General features: G+C 38.9%; 1 protein-coding gene across 6 annotated transcripts in view; it reads left to right on the top strand.

Annotated features, from left to right (window-relative positions):
- The first annotated feature begins 7,906 nt into the window (after window positions 1-7,906).
- The window catches only part of Ptx1 (pituitary homeobox homolog Ptx1), a 31,008-nt gene continuing 20,785 nt past the window's right edge, over window positions 7,907-18,129 (top strand). The window contains exon 1 of one of the 6 annotated variants that reach the window (XM_034318006.2): window positions 7,907-9,812. In XM_034318006.2, the coding sequence (XP_034173897.1) occupies window positions 9,527-9,812 (286 nt within the window). In that variant the 5' untranslated portion in view covers window positions 7,907-9,526. Of the gene's footprint in view, window positions 9,816-18,129 lie in introns of all 6 variants that reach the window. The other 5 variants (XM_034318005.2, XM_034318007.2, XM_034318008.2 and 2 more) reach the window with 5 other exon arrangements.

The following is an 18,129-nucleotide window of genomic DNA, read 5'->3' on the forward strand; positions in this document are numbered from 1 at the left end:
ATGCAAACGCAGCGCAGAAGGGGATGAAATTTTCAGTTGAACGAGCAAAGTACTGTGGACGATTACGAAATTTTTAATAAGCCAAGACACGAAAAAAGCGTTTCTTGATAGAGACCGTCGGCGCTTGGTGTTTCGCGAATTTCACCCCTAGCGCGGAACGTCATCCCTACCCGGATACACAGTACCCCTCCTTTTCTTACCCCAAACCGGTCGCTGAACACGAGGGGGTTGAAAATTGCTCCGCCCAGCCACGTGACTGTCTAGCAGCGAGGGGTTCCCATTGTGGAGAGGGTAGCTCGGACCGACCAACTACCCTCTCCACTATCCTCGATTCTAACCCTCTTTCTTCCTTGGTCGGCTTCTCGACGACTTTATGCCTCATAAAAATGATATAAAATTTGTAAAGACGGAGCGCCGTAACGACCGAACGGCTTCGTTGTATGGAGTGGGAGATGAGGGTAAGGCTCAAGAAGAAAGAAGACTCGCAGAGAGGGTTGCACAGCGCGGCGTGTAACAAACGAAATCGAAGGAGAACCGTGTACCGCTGTCCTTGACGGTAGTCGGTGTGATTCCGTATCGAGATACAACGATCGATCAAGTATAAACGAGAATTCTCGTATATTTCAGCAGAACATAAAAATCATAAAAAGATTCTTCGAAACAGACCGGTATGGATTTTTAAGATTCTTCAGTAGTATTCGAATCTGATCGGTTTATTTGGATGAAATCAGGGATACTCAAACATCTTTGAGAGATTCGATATTCATTTTTTGAATGACAGAACATTTGTCACATTCCCTTTTTGGAACAGTACATGTATACCTCTGAATTCGACAATATATTTAACAAGCTGCTATTTTTTCTTAAATAGTTGAAATAAAATATAATTAGACTTTTAACTGAGGAGCTAATTTACCAAAAGCGTTTTATCCACGCTGCAACTAATGTATCATGACGTGTTAACTCATCATTGCTAATTAAAGGGTTAAAACTATATCAAGTTAAATTAAATTTACGTGGATTGTGTTCAAAGTTCCATGACAAGTTAACTCATTGTGTGCACCGGGGAAGCCTTTTCCAATGATGAGTTAAAAGGTTAGGATCTACTTATAATTTTATATTGAACATTTTCAATTTTTCATAGTCCATAGTATTCGTATAGATACTGTAAGGACATAATCTATAGTCTTCAAGGATTGCTTGATGTTTGTTTATTTTCTATCCTTCTAATGGCTAATTAGAATGATAATTATGGACTATATACAATTAATAATTATTTGCTGTATATAACTGAATATTCAAAATATTTAATGTGATTGAAGAGAACATTATAAGGTCCACTATATTATAGTGAAACTAATTTCATTACTTTTAACTTGAATTATTGCATTTATCTTATTTTTATTTTTGTCGAGCATAATACACTATAAAGTTTAATATAAATTGTTACTAGAAGGATAATAATCAATTGACATAGGGATTACTGGTGATTGTCGCTTGAAATCTTTTGTATAACAAAATAATTGCTAAAAGAAAATTGCAGATACTGGGTCGCTTACGTCTAACTTTTACAAATTTCCTTCCAAGTATATATTTGGAAGACGGCATGAGTAAAAAAGAGGTTACAAACGGAAGATTAAACTATTATAACAATGTAAGGAATCAAACTGGAAGTTGAAATTTGAAAATTGATTAATCGTGTCCTTAACTACTGATGGTTTAAGGTGTCTGATTATGTATGCCCGTTTCTACTGCGTCGCTGAAATTATACCACTGAACTGAGCGACGGTTATACGCAACTATAAATAAAGCTGCTTTAGAAATAGTAAGAGCATGCATAATTTTCTTTATTATTTATACCAATATTATTAACACGGTTTTCTATGATATCAGACTTATTCATTATTATAGATCCAATATAGTGCAATAAATCTTATTTTGGACAGTCGAGAAAACAATTTGGATAATCACAATGGTTAAAATCCTTCCATTTCGGGAATTTTTCTCTCCTCACTGATTAAATCGGTAACGGAGTAAACACGATCTCCGTGAATGCGTTTTTATCGCATGCAATAAATTAAATATGTTTTATCTGACGACTAAATAATTAAAAACCGAAAACGCGGAATGGTTGTAAATTATTCTGTCAATCGTATCTTTCACGAAATCATTTTCTTACGATTACAGTATCGGAGCTGAGTAGAAATTTTTCGTTCAAACTGAGTCGGAAATGTCCAATTATCTAATAGTAAAATCTATTGATCATTAGTTAGGCAGTAGAAATGTTAAGGAACCATAAATCAAAACCATCCCAGCACAATTATGAAAGATAATCAAACACTGCTTGACAAATTAGAAATTGCAATTGCAGTTGCAAGTTTAATAGATGAAATCTTTTCTATAGAGAAGAGATAATAGAAGGTATTCAAATTTATTTGTCAGAATTACCACAAGAAAGTAAGAATATTGTACAGCTCTAAAAATAGTAGATGATCAATTTTAAATAACTTTAATCCAAATCCATAAAATACAAAAATTCAAATGAGATTATAAATAATATTCCAAGATTCGATTTGCAAATATTCAATCACATTTTTCTAAAATTTCCCGAAAAACATGTGCTAAAAATTCCACTGATCGAAAGAGTCATAAATTTGGTCATTTTCTACAGTCTTCGACCCCTCTCGTCATTGCGAATATCAGCCACGATAAGAGTCGAAATAATTGATTGCTCTGCAATAAGCAAATAATCAAGAGATGGATATCGTTCCGCGAAAAAAAAAAAGGAGCGAACGATAAAAAGTCGCGAGGGCATTCGCTGTACGGTGCAGCCATTTACCATCCGCGGTACCAATGACAGTGCGAAAGGTTACGCGTTGTCGGTTCTTTGTTCGAATTCGTAGACGAGAGAGGAGGCGAGGGAGCAGGTACATAGAAGGAAACGTTATCGCGGCACTGATACGAATCTCGAAAACGATATTACCAGCGAAATATCGATTGTTTGCCTTACGGACGCTTTACTATCGCTAATAAAACACGGCCGGCTCGTGTCGGCGGCAATTGATCTGCCGCGGCCATAGAACTGATAGATCCTTTATGACACCCAGACCGACCAACCCAGACCTGTTTACTCAAACTCTGGTATGTTAAATAGGGCATCGGTAGATCCCTTTCCCTTTTAGAAACTAGACTAACCAACTGAATATTCTTCGAGTCTGCAGAAACTCCGTCGATCGTCAGAATTTTAACCGACACGCGGTTTATCGTCTTATCGCTATAGAGTCATTGCTATTGCGGTGATAACTTACATTGTAAATGACGTATTCCTACTCGTGATAATAATTCGGTTTTTTTTTAACAAAAGGCTACGATACACTTTAAACAACATTAGTGAGAATCTATTAGTTTTTAGATCGGTAAGTCAAGCGTTCTATAAATATTTTTCTACCGTGGTTATGGCTATTCCCAAGTTTCAAATTTTCTTCTATATCGATTAATAAAGCTCTTATGATCCTAATTTGTTATTTAAAATAGAATAAATTCAACAATTCTTAATTCGAACCTTAATACCGATTTTAGTACCGATTTTAATTTATCTAATTTTGTTTTTGTTATTTTCAGTTTCTAAATATTCTGTCTAATAATATTCAAATGAATTTGCCTTGAGCGATTGGAGAATAGCAAGGGAGTTTCTTAAGGACCTGAGATTTCTTGTAATCCATCTGACGGATAAAATGTCAAAGCATCGCGAGAGAGGTTCATGACAAGACACGAGATTTATGCCGTTCGAATCCGGCGATTTGTCTCCTTACGGCTCACTTTTATAAGGCTGTGCCTTGCCTCGGTGCTTGTTGGCGTATTAGGAGAGATCAATGAAATTGAATTTGTTTCAACCTTACTATCCATTGTTTTCAAACTCGCACACCTATCTTTTTTATCTATTAGAAGAACACGGTTGTTGATGTTTCACGCGGTTATTTCCAAGTTGTCCTTCATGCAGAAAAGACGGCCATTTGGCGATATTTGAACAACATTCGACGTCGGATGGATGGTTATATCGAAGTCTGGCTGTTAAACACGTAACCAACCATTCGTAGCTGATAAATGTCTATCTTATCCTTTTATGGCATCCCGGCAATAACCGAGTTTATGGGTATCGTTCCACCGATATCAAGCAAATGACAAGTATAAATAATAGTAGCGGCGCGTTAGAAGGACAATTAGAATCTTGATTTCATTTTTATTAGATTGCGTTTATTTCCGTGCAACCTGTCATTTTCTGAAAATATATAATAGTGCCAGTAGTGATTTTAGTTTACTTTTTATTTTTACAAGATTTATACTATTCAATTTTAGCGTAATTCAAATGACGATTGGTGCCAATAACAATTGTTAGGTCTTCTTAAATTTCTTCATAATTGTATCGTTCAATTTGAATATGAATCATGTATCATGGAGGCAATTATGAATAGTCGTCAACCGTGCAGCAAGCTGCATGTTCAGGTCAGCCGCAAAGCCTGCCTGTCGATCGGCTATATCCACCGATAATCTATAATCCTTCAATTGCTGCAGCATTACAATAAATAGGAGCATCGTGCATATTGACATATCCCTTGGAATCAAGTACTATCTCGAACACGTTTACCATTTCTATAATGGTATAAAAATTCTGCATCTCCTTTATCCACCGCTTGCGACGATCATGATTTTCGCCAATTTTCTTCCTCTTTCAAAACAATTTAACTTGTTTAAAGACATAGTGAAATTTGTATTATTAAGAAGAGGAATAGTTAATTTTCAAATTCCAAGTTTCCAACTTTTTATTCGTTATTATTAATATAATAGTAACGATATACAAAATAATATTTTTCTATTGTTTGAAGTATTAAGATAAATTATTCGAGTTCGAGAGGTTTTTAAGAGCGCACTCCGTTTCTTCTGGAATTTACATTTACTACTGCAGTAGAAATAGACAAAGTGGTAAGACATACTAAAACTCCTAACTTCTATGCACCGTTTGAATTTTTATTACATTTACAATTTTTCTTATTTATTCTTGTATCAATACATTTGCTGCCAGATTAAAAATCAATTACGCAAGCTTCGATGGATCCCATTCTAAATAATTACAATTGTTCTAATCAGAGCCGTAGTACTACCATTTTTCTGTAACATTCAATATGCTAATAATCCACATTACACTCTGTTTCTACTCTCATCGAGTACCTTTATCGAATCCGAAGAAATTCATTTGTATAGTTAAAAATCTTCACCGAGTGACAAGGGCTGAATGTTGGTGGTCGCATTCTTAACAGACATCGACCATTAATTCCAGGCAGACGGCAGGGTCGTCCATAACTCGGTCGGTCGCTTCAAAAATCAGGAAACAGGCTGGACCCGTTGCCCCGCGTCCCTGGGATATCAGGGATCCCACCAGCACCAACATCGCTCCCACTCCGTCTCGTCGAAGTCACACATATACACTGGCACAGGACGCCCACGCCGCGACGCGTAGGCGTGGCCACCTTATCATTTGTCTCCTCTACTTTTCCCGAGGCGTTAGGGGATCCCGGGGATGGCGGTCTGTTCCCAACTTGACGTATGTACTGCCGGTACAACCTCCCCCACTCTACAATTCCCTTCGTATCGTGCTCTTCTTCGTTTCCTCTTTGTAGCCTCTTCCTTCGTCGACTCCTCTTATCCCTCTTCTTCTTCTTCTTCCGCGGATACTCTCTACTTTGAACGTCGTCTCTAAAGGCTTTCCCTCTTTTTCGAGCACGAAATGATCTGCTTTGTCATTCGCCGCGTTTATCTTTTTCCTCGTGCCCTTCGGTTGGCCTGTGATCTACCCTCTTCGCCGGATCGCTGCCCTTGCTTCCTGTCCGTACTATCCTCCACTCTCACTTCCAGATCACATTTATGTAATTGTGTTTTTATGGGTATTTATGCTGTCGCTGGTACAGCCTTGTTCTTTATGGCACCGGTAATCTGTTGCAGTTTGTTCTCGGCTTGGAACATGTTGATATGCTCTAAGATTTTCTATCATTTTTCGTGAAAAAGAGGTGTTGTTGATCTAAAAGGTGTGTATCGATACTCCTAATTTTGCAATTGATTGGTAATTGATCATTGGTAATATTCTATTCGGGTTACTTCGTTCTTTATGAATTGAGTTCTTGGATATCTAGATTTAGGTTTTCAAACTTGAATTTCTAAGATTATTTTAGAGCAGATTAAAAAGTCAATAACAGTGTAATTCTTGAAATATTAATTATTGTCTTTAATTAAATAGACTTGTGCCAATGTTTACAAGATTTATATAATTTTTAATCGGCTTTTCATTTCACATAATTTTCAATTTTTATAGATATTTCATTGGACCATTTTTGATATTATATAAACGTTTATGGCTTTCATAAATTAGCTCCAATAATTGAATATAAAATAGAATATCAAGAATATTGTTATTATAATAATCATGTTTCTAGTAAATTCTTAATAGCGCGATCCGAGTTATTTTAACAAACAGGTTGGGCAGCATGGTCACCTGTAACGATTGTAACGATGATAAGGCGAATATAGATAAAAGAGTGCTTGAAAATGGCCGAATTAGGTGAACCGTCAGCTTCTGGAATTTTTTGTGATCTGATTACACGGTAAAAAATTACACATGTAACGATTATTATTTTTAATCACAGATAATCAATCTCATACTCAGGTGGGTGGTCAAAGGATTTGTCTGAGTTGCATAACATCAAGGAATCAAACAATTTTGCTTTACAAAAGCAAATAAAAATTTCGTTGCTTTTAAACATGCAATCATCATTTCGTCAAAATATGCAGGAAATACGCGAGGCACCTCTCCGCTCCGCTCGGATCGTCCGGCACAGAGGCAGAGTCTAGTTTATGAGGATAGATATTTGCTTCGACAGATAAGACAAGCGATAACTGCATACACTCGTGGCTCGAATCACGGTATCTTGAAAGAGATTTTCCACTTTATATCTGAATTTTACAATATGTACAAGAAAGAAAGATGGCGGTGCGTCGAGCGTGGCATGACCAAGCATGATGAAGCAATTTACCAAGGCCCAATTAAAAGTAATCCCAATTCCTCTCGAATTCAAATTACGTTATCGAACGAAAGAAATTCGGAACCCTCCGAAGAAGCTGTTTACTGAAATTCAAAATAAAAAAAAAATAAAAAACACCGTCCTGAGCAGTCTGGCAGAGATTAAAGCTCACGCATGAGGATCGAAGACGACAAACGTCAACGAGAAGGAACAAATGATAATGAAAAGGTGCGCGAGGCTGTCGGAGCACGAAGCGGATCTGAAGAGCGAAAAAGGGAAACGGCGAAGGGTGCGTGGTGTGATCGAGGGAGAGCACACGTTGGTGTTCACGTAGGAGGGGCGACGCGGTGATCGTTGGAGGGGCTAACATGGTCGAGTGGGGTGTAGATGAAGAGAGGTGCGTCGACGATACGGAACATAGGCGAACCGGTGACTGTTTCGAACATAGAACGGGACGAAAAGAGAGACATAGGCGTGAGAGATCGTGGCAGCGAGGGAGAAGGACGGTTCAATGATAACGGGTAGGGATATCGAGAGGGAGAGAGATAGGACTGTTCGAGGGGTGCAGGGCGTGAGAGATCGTAGAACGGGGCGAGTTGGAGCAAGAGACCGAAAACGTATAGATAAAGATAACGTTACGTTCTGGATAGAGAGGGAACGAAAACGAGCGGGAAAATAGTGGGGAGGAAAGGTTGGTCAGAGAAGGAGGGTAACTATGGTAGCTAGAGGGATGAAACGCGAAGGCGAAAGGCGAGCAATCGCGGTGGAGGGAGGGAGAAAGACATCGAGGGAGATAATAAGAGGGAGAGTGGGAGAGCAGAAGAGAGAATGAACGGATGGAGGGGAGTAAGAGCGAGCGAGCCAGGGAGAGGCGCAGTCAGACAGTCAGGCAAGCCGCCCGGCAAGCAAGGAAGGCAGGCAGGCAGGCTAGCAGGCAGCCAGTGCACCAGCCAAGACCACTAGATCCGCTCGGCTTACCGACTTAGAGACTTAAGCCGGCAGGCAGTCCGAAAGGCTCAACCGGCTAAGCCTGGCGGACCCACCTACTACCGACGCGCGGCCACTACACGTTCCATCTACTACGAAAACCGGCGACTACTACCGCGACCTGCAGCACCACTCGCGCTTTCTTACGCTTCCTCCGATCTCTCCCTCTTTCTCTCTCTTTCTCTTTCACTGTCCCTACGTCGTTCCTTAACTGGCCGCCGTTAAGGTGAGAAGAGCGACGAGGTTAGGAGCCACCTCGCGCGACGTCCACCTTCGACGCGACGTTCCGTTCCGTTCCGTTCCGTTCGTGCTGACTTTTCATCGTGCTTCCTATTATACGACGATACGTGATTCGCGTGGATGAAAATATCCTTGGTGCCGTGAACGATCGCGACTCGAGTGACCAGAATATTACGTCGCAGGTGTTCCTGCATCGACCCGGTTCCCGGTGACCCGCGGGTGGTGATCGCGAAGATTGGATAAGTAAGTTCTTTGTGATCTACCGGCCGAGAAGAGTGCAGTGACGGGATTTACCGTGACAGTAGTCGAAGGAAGTAGTCCGTGGAAATCGGCAAGCAAATGCTGAAAATCATCTTTCGTACCTGACTAATCGGATCCCTGCGTTGGCTGTGGATCAAACATCGTTCGACCGTATTTATTGCAATCAGACGTAGATAATATAGAAAGTAGTAGCCGAGGACCACTTTGGAAGGAAGAGTAAACAATAAACGCGGTGTGCGCTGTCTACGACGATCATAGTGCTAGCTACCTAATCTATTTTCCGTCGTGGCTGATTCTAAATCTCCCACTATTCGCGTCTTGTCTCTCGATCTTTACGTAACGCAACGCGTCGTCGTCGCTGCTCGCCGATCCGTGGTTATCTAATTTATCAGTTCTACCTAAGTGTCGGAGCACGTGTGTTCGCCTGGATCCTTCGACGGATTCACACCGTATTGGTGACGCTATTCGGATTCGATCCATGGAAAGGAACTCCGTCGATCGTCGTTCGATTCTACAGCCCGGGTGTGTGTACGTTCGGGATAGTGTGAGGAGGAACAGTTGCGCTGAGTTTGAGCCAGCGCGAAGCGACGGCACGTTACGAATAGTCCCGAAACTTGGCCTCTGACGATCTGTCCGTCTGATTACAACATTTCTGATCCATTGAAACTTATGACGACAACTGGTAGGAGCAAGCGATTATCAGTGTCCTTGGAAGAGCGATCCAGTGCGTTAACGAAGGTACAAGTTCGTTCATGGTCTTCGATATCGGCGCGAACGAATACCTGCCGACGGCCGTCGCCGATAGAACCTTTTAACCGAGAAGAGAGCAGCTCGACGTTTCAGCTTTGAGTGTCCTACAGGACAACTGGTTCTCGCGATATCACGCGGTGTAGCTGGCCTCCCGAAGGCCTAGTTGATCTTGCGTTGCGTTGTACAGATCAGTCAACACGACGTTAACCTTCTATAGTATGGAGCGGGGAGGCGGTGGCGGGGGGAGCCTCGAACTAGCCGGTGGAGGAGGTGGCGGCGGGAACACGGATTTGTGTCTTCAGGATCTCGTTACGGGATCGACGACCGGTCTGTCGGTCCAGCATCATCAACACGCGGCCGCCACGGCTTCCATGGCCGGTCTCCACGGTGATCATCTCCAAGGAACGATGCATCATCATGATATTCATGGAAACTCGCACCACGACACCTCCATGGTGCACAATTCCATCCACCAGCTGCACGAGCCGCTGGAGAAACTTAAACGTGGTGAGTCGGTCACAATACTATAGCCTTTTTCGCGTTATTTTTGCATACGGCGGTTGGCTCAGGGGCTTTATACTTGGGAGAAGGATGTTGGGACACGAGGTAATTGTTGGTATTCCTGTGGCATAAAAGGTTTTCAGTTGTTCAAATTTTTCCTTTTGAATTTTTTATTTAAACACTCTATTTTAATGAAATAGTATTTCGAAGTACATAAATATTTTTATCAATGATAAAGAGTACAGATTCCATTCTTATATTTTTATTTGAAGCCTCATTTTAATCTTTGAAATTAGTTTAAACTTCCTTTCTCAAAGATAAGCATAAAAATTAAATGACCGGAAAACAGTTACTTAACGAGTATTAGTGATTAGATCGATTGATGTAGGATCTGAATAAAATTCTGCTGATACGAATGATATTTCTCTTGATTTGTTTAGCTGATTAAATTCAAGAATAGAATAGATATTTTAAATATCATCTATAACTTTCATATTTAATACTTTAAATTTCAATTGAACCTCGAACAGCAGAGTCTGGGTCAATCGAGAGTGATCTAAAGTCACATGTATAATAATTTTCATAAGAACGGTGTAAAATGTAGATAATGAAAATTACATGAAATGCAAAATTAAATTTAAATTGGGACTCTCTCCATGGTCCGCCGTTTGAGGATTGAATGAGCTATATCATTATTATTCAAAAAAATTAATAATTGCAACTGAAAACCACCTTATTCGCTTATGTTCAATTCTATATAAATATTCGAATACTCCAATTGAAGTACGCTTATCAATCTACAAGACACTCAAAATATATAGCATTAAAATAACGTGTACCGGAACAAACCTTCAACAGCAATACAAACGATACATTGCAATTAATCTCTCAATCGAACAAGAGTTGTAATTAAAACGGTGTTATTAACACGAGTGGCTCTTTAAGACGATTATCATTCTCTGTTCAAACAACGTTAGATTTCTCTTTTATTTATTATTTGCGACATATATCCGAGATCCTTATCCGTATGCATAAATTACCGAAAACAATTCGGTACGGCGTCGATTCGGATGAATATGAGTGCCATCGGTACTGGTATTTGCAGAATGCGTTAGAAGTGTAGTTTGTTTCTTTTTTGTTTTTCGATTGAGATCCGATAAGAAGGAAACATTGCTTTATTCGATAATCGTGGTTCTACGAGCTTGTCAATTCATGTGATTTTGTTACTCGCCGATATCATCGATATTCTATCATTCGTGCGACAAATACTCGTCGCCTTTCTGTTATGAAATCGCACACTGCGTTGTTCATCTTATCGCGCATCTTTTTAGAAAATTTCGTATCGCTTGACACAGCAAATTTGCACGTACCGCATTCACCGAGTAAGATTGATACCTCCGCGGTATGCTTTGTTGCAACTTTTCTTCGTTGCAAAGCAAAATGACTGTTCAGTTTTTATCGAGTATCACCCAACCGAAACTTGGTCGTAGAACTTCGGATGGAATCGTTGGTCGGCTTGTTTTCGGGGCAAATCTGTGTCATACATTTTTAATTAAACATCGTGGTTAATAATATAGATATATTGATTTTATTGCAATATCGGTGAACGTTGTCGAGCGATAAAGCGACATTGTACGTTGATTTTTGTCAAGTGCTGCCAAGCAGAGATAAAATATTAGTACGAATAGCGTTGATAAGCACCGCGCCCATCGAGCCTCTGATACGGCACCACGAATAAAATTTCGGACTCGTTCTCGTGTTAATGCAGCCGGAATTAACTATTTATCTGGAATGGAATAAAACTGTTCGATAAACTACTTGATTAGCTCTCGTTCATGTATCCACGTATACATGTACCTATTCTTATGTTAAGTCAGAACTATTAACATTTTGATTACCATAGGGCTCATAGTTGTTATCACTTTAATTTAATACAAAAACTTAACCCTTTGCTTTTCCATTTATTTCTAATTTTTTTGTACTACTAATTCTCTGCATTCAATTAGATTAATTTTTAAAGTGTTTAAGGGTAGATTATGTTAAGTTAGATATTTCGAGTAATTAAAATACCATATTTCTAACTTGATAAGGGGTGTAAACTAGGTCCTCCGTGTTCATCAGGAAAATGGGAAATTATCCATACTTAAAGATTGAAAATTTCATAGAATTCCTTCAACTTTAATTCGTCTTTATGAAGGCGAACGAGACGGTCTATGTTCTCATTTAAAAGTACAATATACGAGGCCACAGAAGGCGCGATGCGTCGAGGCCGAGATAAAAAGCAAGGCAATGACTGCGTGAACAAACATTGAAGTGAAATTTGGTATCAGCCGACGGTGTTTTCACCGGTGAAAAGCCGCTATTTCATCGGTCGTAGAAGAATTCAGCTGCACGTAGTGCGGCTAGAGGACGAAGACGATCTCTCAGTGGCGCCACCACCTGTTTTGTGATTCATTAACTCACCGGCTTATCGGGATAAGGCAGACTTATCCGGGGCTCGATCCCGACACTGCGGCTAAACCCGATCTTATTCCAATGGCATCCCACCTATCCCCCTTTCAGTTTCACTCCTGGAGCTAATAGTTCCCACTTCCAGACCGCAGCTACTCGATTCTTTGGAATATCTCTGTATGCACTTTCTTCCTTCCGCGTTCGATTTTGATCGAATCCGCTTCCATAATTGGATCCGTCCGACTCAATTGCAATTTGATGCGGTAGCATTGGATCTTCATTAATATTTATTTTCCAAATTCAACTTCTCACTTAGAACCATCTTCAATGTTCTTTTTCTTTATTTTCCAAAATTTGTGCCACCAAGATTTGTTAAAAATAAACATTTTATCAAGGTTCAGTCAATGCGATATGAAATTCTGATTCTTTTAGGCGGACCTGAAAGAGCACCCTTTCGGAAAATCTGTTATCCCTTTCGGTCAATGAGAGTATCCCAATATTTTGTCAACAGGCTGGCATACGGCCCGTACTGGCTTTTCGATCGGAGCCCCCGTGGTCATTAACTACCCCTTTATTATAGCCAGCTCCGTGCGATCGGGTCTGGCAGATGCGCCAAAGTCAACCCTTGTTGCCTTCGTCTAATGGTGTTGACAAATTGCTTGGCTAGCCGCTAGCTCTCCCTAGGGAAGCCACGGATAAAACTCTTCTGGCCGCAGACTCATTGGCATTTAGACGTGCAATCTTTCAGATCACTGCGCCATTCGAATGAGACATATCCCTTCTTGGACCCTATGAATTATAACTGGTCCACCGAAGGGATGGTTGGTGAATAGTGATGCATTCACACTGTTTTGTACCTTGCTCGATAATTTTCTGCATTTGGACCGCTGAGGAGGGATATTTCTAGGAAACGGGGAATTATCTAGACGAAAGGGTGAAATGCATGCGTGTGCTTGAAGGAAACGGGAGAAATTGAAGCCGATTGTATATGGTACATAGAAGAAAATAAAATAAATTATTCGGAATGTTAATTTAAATCAGCCGAGGGCAAAAAATATTTTATTTGCATAAATATTAGGACTAAACTGATGATAAATCATTGTTGGCTGAGTGCAGATTATAGACTCGTAGGAGACAGTTGAAGCGGTTGGTGAGCCGAGCTATCAAGCCGATTTTCCGGCTCGATTTTCTCGATCGGCGGCGTTCTAAGCGCGACAGGAACCAAGCCGGTAGGATCAACATAGAAATGAACTGATTTCCTTCCCATTATCTCAGCTGCCGTGGTAAGGTTGGAGGCTGCCTACCTCGGAGACGAGGTTTGTGTACTCAGTGGGTTTCGATTGAAGTGGGCTGGGGGGTTCGTTTCACCCGTGGAAAATTCTGTGCGTGCCGATGTGTGAGAAACGAAAGGAAACCGTCGCAAAACTTGCGCTCCTCGGGAGTGTAATCCTAGAAGTGTTTCAAAACACGGCAGGTCTTTCTACGAACTTCATTCTACCTTCCGAGAAACGTTCAGTCATAGTTTTGATTTTATTTCGTTATAAAATTCAGAAAACTTTATGAAATAAATTGGAGATCATTCGTAATTAAATTTATTGGACACCGTGAACTTTTGCGTAGTTAATAAATAAATTCTCAGAGAAAATTAAAGCGAAGGTAGGCACAGGAATATATTTTTTTCTTTTTCTTTTGGTAATCGTAATATTTCCTCTGTAAGTTCATTTTTTTATTCAATTTTTTTAAAAACAAGTTCCAGTTATAGAGAATTTATTTTTACATAAAGAATCATCCCTTATTTTCTTATATTATTAAAGACATTAAAGAAAACATTAAAAAATTACAACTATATTTTTAAATACGTGTTCTTTGTTTTAGCTGTATGATAGTTTGACGTTTGTTTTAGAAAAATTCAAATTCACGATTGACAATATTTGACAAATTCATGATATTACAATTTTGCATTTATGAAAATGAGAAACGTTAATGGGAAGGAAAACGCGATAATTAATTTCCAGAGTGGACACAGGGGGTTGTCTCAGGTAGCGCCAGGCTGTCTGAAATCCTGTTAAAGACATTCTATCCGTAGACTTTTCCGAAATGCTTGTGACACGCGTGTTAAACTCGAAAGACACCCTGCTTCTCGGATTACTTATCGGTTCCATGTGCTCGTCCTTTCTGTCAAGTTGAAACTAAACAAATTGCTTGACAAGCGAACCCTATCCATGGAACCGCTGGACGTGTCAATGACGGATAAACAAACGTCCTGTTTTCCTTGACACTTGTGCAGCGGTACTAGTTTCGTTCCCAGAACAGGAATTTTCTTAAACCAGGTGCAATTAGTTTGTGAAAAGTCAAGTTAGAAATTTTGTCAAGTTCAGGCGGAATCTTCAAAATTTATTTAGCATATAAATTTGTTCGGGTAACCATAATTTAAGGTACCGAAATTACGGGTACCCGGTCATCCTTAATAGTAATCCTTTGTACGTGCAAATTTATGTCCTGGACGAACTTTCGAGGTTCTATCCAACCAGGTACGACCCGAGGCTCGAGTACGCGAATTTTCGGTACCCGCACACCTCTACTTACTACTTAAAATTAAAAAGCAATTATTTTTCATTATCATTTCAAATGACAAAGAATTTATTTTAATTCTAAGAACCAAAGTTAAAAAAGAATCTTGCTCCGTTTAGCTCCATTTAATTTTATATTTTTAAAAGAAAAGTCTTTTTTCAACGGAACTTGAACTAAAAATATCATTGATCGATGCACGTTTCCGAATATTTATAAACGTAGAAGTATCTTAAGACTTTGTACAAAATACTCGGCTTGGTCGTTGTCCCAATGACGAGCATCGCCCAGCACGCTCGACTAATAAACGACTTCCTAAGGAAGCCAAGGATTACGAGATTAGGAGAGGAGACCGAGCAGCAGACTGCGACTTTCTCTTGGAGATCGTGCTCAGCTTGGAGCTCACAGGTGTTCTCGCCACACTGTCGTGCTTCAACCCCTGACGTTTTCCCTCGACAAACGGGGGTAACCGCCGCGGTAATTATTAGCCGCGCGGCTGTGCTCGTTCGTCATTTGAAAATCGCCTCGATTTGGACCGTCACACATTTCGCTACGTGACACACTTTGCTTTTCCTCTATCGGGAGCAGGAAGTACACGCGGTCAGTTTCTTGGGAAAGTCGGAAGATTGTGAGGGAATGAATGGAGGAGACGAGGTTTCGGTGTTGGTTTATTTGTGGTCCAAAAAATAGATGAGATTCTTAAAATGCGATGCATATTAAAAATTAAAGGCATGAGAGCTGATGGTGGATTTTATTTTCCAATTTTAATTATTCATTTATTAATTTATTCGTGATTTAAAAGAATGTAAAATAGTGAAAAGTAGTCATGGGACAGTTGATTTTATTTTTCAATTTTAATAAATTCATTTATTAATTTATTTGTGGTTTTAAAAAAATGTGAAATAACGAAGGTATAGTACACACAGGAAATTGAAATTAAAATTGTTTTTAAATTTTAATGGTTTAATTTATTGAAATGGATTACTATATATGACTTGTGATTGTAAAGCATATTTTAACATGTTTATTTATTTATTTATTTTTTTAATAGAAATGCATAACAATTGTATATTTTGATTTAGTATACCTCCATAATTGATCAAATTCGTTTCAATATATTGAATGACATAAAAGAAAGAATAACGTAGACACAAAAATTAAAGATGATATTTTTTAACTCAGCATGATTAATTATGAGAGTCATCTTCAAAACAAAGTAGGTACAAGAATTTCGCGTGAATGACTAATTTCGTGCGACTTTCGAAGGACCTCACAGCTGCACGACACGGATATTTTAGCGACCCTTGTAACCCTCTTCATCGTTGAGTTACAACGCGACACGGTCTACTAAACACCCACAATTTTTACAGCACATGTCATTTTATTCATACTCGCACATTAGCTTCTCATTGGCCATCGTCGATTACCGACGAGCTCTCATGAGGCATAAAACATTTTTTTCCACTGTGTACGTCTTTTTTACGCTCTGCTATTAATCACGAATGTTCAATCATGCGAAATTTTCATTGTGTCTGTATGTACAGCTGTTAAAGATTTATTTTATTTCATAGAAATAATTTAAAAATTTTTCGATTTGCCTAGGTTAATAATTTTCGAACAAATTATGATGCCAACATTTTAAGAATAACAAAATTAAAATTCATTAATTACAAGTGATAGTGAAAATGAACAGGGAAATGATCAGTTTGATTTCCCTTTTTTTTAATCAGACCAGTTGTATGAGTGTCGCTTAACATGCTGAATTATTAAAACCATTAAATGAATGTATTGGGAAAGAAAATATTACCGTAATAGTAAATCAATAAACGGGAAATGTCAGCCTTCGCCAAATATGTCTTGATCGATGCTGTGGATATTGGTCCAAGCTTTATTACAGGACGAGTAAAATTTCCGAGTAATGAAAGCAGTACTGAAATAACTTCTCATCGATAATTTTATATTCAAAGATTACGATGCAGTAGTGCAGCTTGTAAACCCTTCAGAATTCAATTCGTCAATATGCTAGTTTATTTGAAAATTAATAAAAATGATTTATCGATAATTACATTAACAATTAAGAGTGAATGATTTTTCTAAAATTATAATTGGAAATTAAAAATTGCGATTAAATTATCTAAAATTACAATTTGCAATTCACAACATTTCTTAATTAACAAAACTTAAATTCAAATTATCTTAAGGCACAGTTTTACAAAAACCATTATGCTTTATTTCTACAATAATTCCAAATTAATTAAACAATTTTATCAGTTTTAAATAATACGTCTTAAATATTTCAATTTTAGTCTTTTCAACATTTAGTGAAAAGAAATTTGAGAAAAGAAATAAGAAAGCGAATTCTTTCGATCTTGAGAAAAGTCAATGGGGTTTATTCGAGTCGAAAACAGCACACTTGAGTGTCGTCTTCTTGGTCGACATCGTCGGTCGCATGCACAGCCGCCCCGTAAAATCCATGCGGATTAGCGGCTCCATTAATATATCCCTGAGTGTAAAAACGCGACGAAGCAGCTGAAATATTCGTATCGTCGTCCCCGTTCCTTCGTTGCATCCCGGTCGGATATGGCCGGTTTGTCTTTGGCATAAAATAACTCGAAGCCACAAGGAAAAGTAATAAATTTGTGAGTTACAGCCTGTCCTCTCGAACCACCCTTTTTCTTTATTTCTTCGCATCCCTTCTCTCGTTTCGATATTTGTCCTGTCCGAACGTGAAATTCTTTTCCTAGACGTATGTGAAAACATGGAACCTCCTTTGTTTCGAAAAAAGTTTATAAAAATGTATATTTTATTTAAGAAAATTATTAATAAGAGGAGTATTGCAAAATACGATTATTTAATTTTTCAATTAATTTTTCTTACTTGGGAACCTTAAATACGAATAAAAAGTTGACGTTCAGAAACAAAGAACCATTATGGTTTCTTTCTATTTTGTCCGATATATTCTCCAATATAGTTCCCACGGGATCCCCTGCAGAGTTCTCGGAGGCTTAAGATGTCGTATCGTTTAACGGTTGTACTATGGATTCGTGGCAGAGTTACACGATACGAGAAAACGGAAGATCCTCGAAGGGTGGAATGCGACCAAGAACTACCCCACCCTTTCCTGTCAAACATTCGACACCCATATTGGCCACTGGCTCCGAGATATTTCGTTCTTTCCGTTTACCGGGAAAATCGTATATTGATCCTTGACCGTCGCAAAATTCGAAGAAAAACACATATCTTCTCGAGACAGGTGAAACGTGTCAGACATTAAAATTCGAAGGGGAAAATTGGGATGAAA

Source organism: Osmia lignaria, chromosome 6 (assembly GCF_051020975.1).
Source record: "Osmia lignaria lignaria isolate PbOS001 chromosome 6, iyOsmLign1, whole genome shotgun sequence".
NCBI classification, from domain to species: domain Eukaryota; kingdom Metazoa; phylum Arthropoda; class Insecta; order Hymenoptera; family Megachilidae; genus Osmia; species Osmia lignaria.